Source organism: Engraulis encrasicolus, chromosome 7 (genome assembly GCF_034702125.1).
Source record: "Engraulis encrasicolus isolate BLACKSEA-1 chromosome 7, IST_EnEncr_1.0, whole genome shotgun sequence".
Lineage (NCBI taxonomy): Eukaryota > Metazoa > Chordata > Actinopteri > Clupeiformes > Engraulidae > Engraulis > Engraulis encrasicolus.
The window spans coordinates 17,460,917-17,468,416 of record NC_085863.1 but is presented as its reverse complement, the minus strand read 5'-3'; the positions used below and the strand labels follow the sequence as shown (position 1 = coordinate 17,468,416).

General features: G+C 47.8%; 1 protein-coding gene across 1 annotated transcript in view; it reads right to left on the bottom strand.

Annotated features, from left to right (window-relative positions):
* The window catches only part of LOC134451729 (roundabout homolog 1-like), a 336,086-nt gene that overhangs the window by 264,310 nt on the left and 64,276 nt on the right, over positions 1 to 7,500 (bottom strand). The window contains exon 2 of the mRNA XM_063202132.1: positions 850 to 1,176. Within this exon, the coding sequence (XP_063058202.1) occupies positions 850 to 1,176 (327 nt within the window). The remainder of the gene's footprint in view (positions 1 to 849; positions 1,177 to 7,500) is intronic.

The following is a 7,500-nucleotide window of genomic DNA, read 5'->3' as shown; positions in this document are numbered from 1 at the left end:
AGAGAGAGAGAGAGAGAGAGAGAGAGAGAAGGAAAGAGTGATAGAAGGAGAGAATGTAAGAATGGGACTTTCTGGGGTTTTTTTGCGAATGGAGAATCTCCTCATGGACATTGGTGGTAACATCAGTGGAAAGTCACCAGAGAGAAAGACAAAAGAGTGCGAAAGAGTGACAGAGTAAAAAGAGATGAGAAGGAAAGAGAGGGAGGGAGAGAGAGAGAGAGAGAGAGAGAGAGAGAGAGAGAGAGAGAGAGAGAGAGAGAGAGAGAGTATGATTTAGCCGGATGATCAAAATCTATTTCTTAAGCCATGTGACCTTCCCAGTGGAACGTTCCTTTGAGAAACCAGATACCAGAAACACAAAGAGACTGAGAGTGGAAGCATGAGAAGGAGGGAGAGAGACACTGACATACAGATAAAGAGAGAGAGGGAGAGAGAGTGTGTGTGTGTGTGAGAGAGAGAGAGAGACACAGACAAGAAATATGGGAAGGAGGATGAGAGACACTGACATACAGAGAAAGAGAGAGACAGAGAGAGAGAGAGAGAGAGAGAGAGAGAGAGAGAGAGAGAGAGAGAGAGAGAGAGAGAGAGAGAAGAGAGAGAGAGAGTGTGTGTGTGTGTGTGTGTGTGTGTGTGTGTGTGTGTGTGTGTGTGTGTGTGTGTGTGTGTGTGTGTGTGTGTGTGAGAGAGAGAGAGAGACAGACAGACATAGACACAGAGAGAGAGAGAGAGAGAGAGAGAGAGAGAGAGAGAGAGAGAGAGAGAGAGAGAGATAGAGTGAATGATGTTGAGATAGACCAAGAGATAGAGCGCGATGAAGCAAGACAGTATGAGTACAGTATGTCCACTTACTGGCTACTTCCAGCGACGCGTTGTGGCTCACAGCCTCCCCAAGGTAGTTCCGGGCCACGCACACGTAGCTTCCGTCGTCGGGCTTGCTGCGGCGGCCGTGGACGATGCGCAGGAAGAAGAGCGAGCCGGTGGGCAGCAGCATGCGGTGCGAGCGCGGGTTGTCCCGGTCCGTCTCCACGCGCTCGCCGTCCTTGTACCACTCGATGGTGGGCGAGGGACGGCCCTCCGCCTTGCAGTTCAGGGTTGCCGGCTCCCCCTTGGACACGATGAGATCTGACGGGTGCTCCACGATCCGGGGAGGGGCGTCCTCCTGACGCAGCCGAGAGCCTGCGGAGAGAGAGAGAGAGAGAGAGAGAGAGAGAGAGAGAGAGATAGAGAGAGAGAGAGAGAGAGAGAGAGAGAGAGAGAGAGAGAGAGAGAGAGAGAGATATTCAATACTTTCAATTGTCATAACATCATTGGTCTTGTGAGGTTGCAAGTTCGAATACTGTAAAATGAAAAAAGGTTGCACCATGCATAGGTTTTCTTTATTACACAGACGCGTTTCGGCGCTCTGCCTCCAACAAAGTGCTGAGCACTGCTACGCCGAAAACGATTCTGTTTAATAAAGAAAACCCCGTACACCGGCGCCGATGTCCGCGGACATTCGCCGATGTCGGATAGCAATTAGAGATGAGTTCTATTTTGTCGGCTCCGCCCATTGACTTTCAATGCTATGCTCGTGTGAAATTAGGTTTGGGCGTCCAAATTATTTCGGAAGCGAAAGTGCTGTCGGAGCCAATGTGCGGCCGGCCTAAAGCTCATCCATGGACCAGGCAACTAATCCGTCATCTCTCCAGGGACTGTAACTAATTCAATATTCAAGACTTTTAGTCAACATTACATACAGTGTAAAACATTGCAAGTCAGTTAAACGTGAAAAAGTATGTTGCCCTGTTGCCTTAAGTTTGTAAGTTAACTCAACGCAAGTTAACTCAACGAGAGCTAACTCATCTCAAGGCTTTCTCAAGTTGAGTTCATTTCCAAACTGAAGGCAACAGGGCAACTTACTTTTTTACATTTAACTGACTGCAATGTTTCACAGTGTATGGAGTTGGTCTTGTGTAGTAGGCTCGAATAACGCACCAGTAAGAATGTGTTAGCTTTCCAGCACCCTCATCCATGGCAAAAATGCCCTTCAGCAAAGCACCTAACCTAACATTGCCCCAAGGACTGTAACTAATTCCCTGTATCTGAGTAAGTTTACGTCACTTTGGATAAGACCTTCAGCCTCTGTAAGTGTAATGTAATGCAATCACAATGTCATTTAATTTGATGTAATAGAACGAAACTAGAGAGTTGAGAGCACGTATAGCCGCTCCGTCCCGTCCTAAAATGCCACCCTCTTGACCAAAGAGAAGGACAGAAAAGTCGAAGGGAGGAGAAGACAAGAAAGCTAGATCATTATTTCCAATTCCGTCCCCCCCTTTTCTTGGCATCCACAAGGTTAATCATCAGCTCCTGGTGACGACTGGCCATGTGGTAACAGTTGAGAGACAAAGAGCCAGGATGGAGTGGCACAAAAGAGGAGGAGAGGAGACGACGGCGGCAAAACGATGGAAAACAATTATCGAAATTGCATTAAGTAGCCACCCAAAAGCCCATTGTGTGTGTGTGTGTGTGTGTGTGTGTGTGTGTGTGTGTGTGTGTGTGTGTGTGTGTGTGTGTGTGTGTGTGTGTGTGTGTGTGTGTGTGTGTGTGCAATCCCAGACTGTATGGAAAGCCACACCGTAATTGCTGGGAGACGAGGCCTTTTTCTCAGCCTATTATTTCACAATCAGCCAGGCACCGGCTCCACAGTGGAGCAGCAGCCCCTAATTGGCAGCATATGTCCCAAAGACACTCTCCCAGCGTGACACTGTCTTGCGGATGACTTCCTCATTGCCTGCCTGCACTCTCCCCTACCCCTTCTCCTACCCCTACACCCAGGGAAGCCGACCAGGGAGGACAAAGGGGACACTCCTCCTGGGCCCAGGCAGAGAAGGGTGCCCAGAATTGGATCATCATTACATTGTATTGATTGGGTTTGGGGCCCTTTTAGATGTCTTTGTCCCAGGCCCACTCAAACCTGTCAGCGGCCTTGCCTACCCCCACTGTCACCCCACCTCTACATACCCCATTCCTGCACCCACACACGGACCCCAAAACACCCCCTTCCTTCTACCTCCCGTACCCCAAAGCACCCCCACTGCACCCCCTGCCCCATACACCCACACAAACACCCCCCGAGTCTCCCCCCCCCCCTTTTTAGGGGGGTGCTGCTGAGGGAGCATATTCCTCTCATTACACTACTCCTCCGCGCCGGCCAAATTAATCATGTCGTATTGCATGTAGGACGCCCGTGATGGCTAAGATTAATTAAGTCAGCTCTCCGACTAGCGCGCACGCCAGCTTCCTCCTTGCTGCGCGTGGTTCCCCCCTCTCTCTACCCCCTTATTTTCTTTTGCCATTTCTTTCTTTCTTTCTTTCTTTTTTTATGCTGCTCGGCTCATGTCTTTGTCTCGGGCTGCTAAGCTATTCTTTATGTTTGTATCACGCCTGCTGCACACACACCATACCATGTACACAGAAACACACAAAACACAAAAACACACGCTGTCATATGCATGTCACGTAGGGTGCACTCCATCATGCATGCTATAAGCAGGAGGCAGCAAGCGACAGGAACTGTTCATAACATACACATTCATTTTGATTTATGGCAGGAATCCTTTCGGAAGGTATTGCATATTTAATGAATTGCCATGTCACTTAATGGAATAATAATTACCTTAAGGTCTTAATCATTATTAAGTTAATAGACACTGACTCTTTAACAAAACAGTAATGTCTCTTGGGATTTGCAGCATGTACATTATGGTAACGCTAAAAAAAATACAAATCAGGGTGCTTTCAACAGGGCTGAGGCTGAGAATCTTTGTGTTACAATGGACATTTCAGTAACGCTACCACGACTGCCTAGTACTATTTTTAACAATCTGCAAGTGTGTCTTTTCTGTTTATGTTAACAGACCAAACCAAACTTCATGTAGTCTTTAAATCCACCCTGTTGTATGTTTACCTGTTTCTCTGTCTTCTCTCATCAATTATTTATTCCTATTGTACAGGTCAAAACACCAAGTTTATTTGAAAAAGCCTAGTCTGAAACCCTTTTAATAAAAAAAATATATATAAAAAAATTATGCAAATCTAATTTGCATCATAGCACGACAAAATCTGCAGCAGCTTTGCAGAGGCAGTTGAAGATGCAATCAAAACAGAGAAATATCATTTTCCTCAAACTCATTCTGCAATTGAGGTGAAGCATGAAGGAGCACTGACGTACACCCCCACCTTAATCAGGTTTCCATTGTGACAAGCCTTCACCCCAAACGCTTTGATCCCAAGATCGACACAGTGCGCCGCCACGATGCCCTTTGGTAGCGCCATGGCTAGCCTTGATGGAATAAGTCTGGCACGTTTGCTTTTTCCTTCATTTTCTTTCCAAGGACAGACATATCGTTTTTTTTTTCATTTTCTTTTGAATATAAAATGAAATAAAATCAAATAAAAGAGAGAGAGAGAGGTGAAACTACACAGTCATGCGTGGTATGTTTTATTTAACACGCCTTTGAAGTCACGCGCGTGTCCTGCAATCAGGACTCGACTCAGCCCCCCACCTCCCCGCTAAATTATTTCCTTTTTAAAAAACATCTATCAGAACGACGGAGCAGGAGCAGGAGCCGTTTCTTCAAAGAAATTGCACATTTATATTCTGCAAAGTAAGTGGGCGAAGCTGCAGTGTATAGCACATTTTTTTTCTGGCTGGCGTAGCCATAGCTGGCTATGGGCTCTTCTGGCAAGATTAATTATGACACTGGAGGGATAGCGGGTACAGGCTACATGAGCTAACGCAGACACACACACAAGCACGCGCATACACACACACACACACGCACACACACGCACACACACGCACACACACCCCTCTGGATCTCTGCTCCAGGCTTCATCCATCACGAGGGCAATACTGTACTGTAAGCTCTGTGTGTGTGTGTGTGTGTGTGTGTGTGTGTGTGTGTGTGTGTGTGTGTGTGTGTGTGTGTGTGTGTGTGTGTGTGTGTGTGTGTGTGTGTGTGTGTGTGTGTGTGTGTGCGTGTGTGTGTGTGTGTAATCATGTGTGCGTGCGTATCTGTGTGTGTATGTGTGTGTGCATGTGAGCGCACGTGTGTTTATATTACACTATATGTAGGCTACATATTTGGGATGCTGGCCAGATGCAATTTCCAGTATGCCCATGGCCGTGACATCAGCACTAGCTAGCACGACTTACACAACATAGACCGTAGCTGTAGGCTACCGCATGCATGGCTGAGTCATCAGGTGATTAGCCATGTACAGCATCACAATGTAACAATGTAGTATCAATTTGCAACATCCCTGAAGGACTATATACAGTAACTAAGCCATGTGGTAATTAACCACCCACAACATCCCATAGTGACTAGCTACAGTAGACCGGTAGTATCTAGACCCCACACAACCAATCATAGCATCCCAGTATGACTAGATCAGTGATTCTCAAAGTGTGGTCCGGGGACCACTAGTGGTCCGCGACAGAGCTCAGGTGGCCCGCGAGGGGATTTCTACTTTTCCAAGACAAGCTAGCAGTAGACTATATTTGTAATATTATTACAAAGCTAAACATAGCTGAAATCTTCATTTTCACCACAATAAGTCAGGCTTGTAAATGTAAATAATAAGTAAGTGAACTGCATCGAAATTAAATTAGCACCCGTCAACTGTCAATTCAGTTGACCGGTGGTCCCTGAACATTTTTTGGGGGACAAAGTGGTCCTCGATCTGAAAAAGTTTGAGAAACACTGGACTAGATCCTAGAATCCACTGCTCTACATATGGAGAGCTTTGTTGCAAAATGAAGTCTATCCATTTGGGACCATTTTGGGAAATTGACATTTCTGTATTGGGCATTCCATTGTATTTCAAAAGGCATTTCACATAGGGCTAAAAACTATGTTCTCAAAATATTTGAATGGCAAGATTTACACATAGATGATACATTTCCAATGCATTTCCAATAATAAAAATCAAAAGTAAAAAAAATTGGTGGATATGTCGTTTCGCAAACAAAACTCTTCATATATGAATTAACCATTCACATGCAACCCATAGTGACCAGCAATCAATTTACACCACGCCAGAAATACTACACGCACTAACCCATATGTTAACTGGGTATCCCAGTGCTCCCAGGGCGACTAAAAGACAGTGTCTAACCACTGGATAATCCTGGAAAAACGCCATGAGCACGGTGCTAGTCTTTATGACCTAGTAAACCTGAGCATGACAACCCTGTACTGCGCAGTCTTACACCACCCTCTGTGCCCTTTCGTCTACCGGGACCGTTTTTTTTTTTCCCCTCCCCTACCCTGCCCCCATTGTTTCCTTACAGTAGAGGTTGGTGGTGTGGGTGTGCACCAGTACGGTGGGGGCAAAAATACTGAATCAAACAAAGATATCGCAAACCACGCCCACTCAATGCAAAAGCGTGTGCTCAAGTTGGGTCTCCTAAGGGGGCGTTGTCCCCTACTTCTTCTTCTCTTTTTGAGGGGACTTCATTGATTCTCAACCTCAGGACTCCGAAGGTCTCCTAACCGAAGGTCTCCTAAAGGGGCGTTCACCCGACATGAAGTGGATACCGGAAAGGAAACAAAATGACGCTTCTTGGTTACATCCACTTTCTTTGGTGGGGGTGTGAATACAAAGACTACCTGGTCAGGGGTGGAGCTATAGGAGGGGCAAGAAAGGCATTTGCCCCTGAGCCCAAGGCCCTCCTGTATTCGTAATGGGGGCCCTATTGTGACCTTGGCAGGCTGTATGGGGGGCCCTATCAGTGTTTTGCCATGGGGCCCGGTGTGCAATTGTTCCGCCACTGTACCTGGTACAATGTTACCCACCTCTGGGCTAGTGGGTGGGCGGCTGGCTGGTTGGTTGGGATGCTGGTGCTGGTGGGGGTGATTGCGGAGGCATAGAGAGGGAGAGATCAGCCAGCCCTCTTGGTAGTGGTGGGGGTGTGACTACAAGGACTACCTGGTAAAATGTTACCCACCGGAGGGGCTACAGGGTGGGCGGCTGACTGGCTGGCTGGCTGGCTGGCTGGCTGGCTGGCGGGCATGATTGCGGAGGCATAGAGGGAGAGAGATCAGCCACCCCTCTGGTAGTGGTGGGGGTGTGACTAAAAAGTAGTGGGTGGGCGGCTTGCTGGCTGGGATGCTGGTGGGGGTGATTGCTGAGGCACAGAGAGAGAGATCAGCCAACCCTCTGGTGGTGATTGCGGAGGCATAGAGGGAGAGATCAGCCACCCCTCTGGTACAATGTTACCCAGCGGAGGGGCTAGTAGTGGGTGGGCAGCTGGTTGGCTGGCTGGTTGGCTGGGATGCTGGTGGTGGGTGATTGCAATGCAGAGGCATAGAGAGAGAGATCAGCCACCCCTCTGGCTGTCAGCCATCTGTTTCCAATGCACTGCCTCAGGGGCTCAGGGCTGGGTCTACATGTGCATTTAAAGGCTGAGCGGGCGGGCCTCACTTCCCAATCCCTCCCACTCCGGGGCAC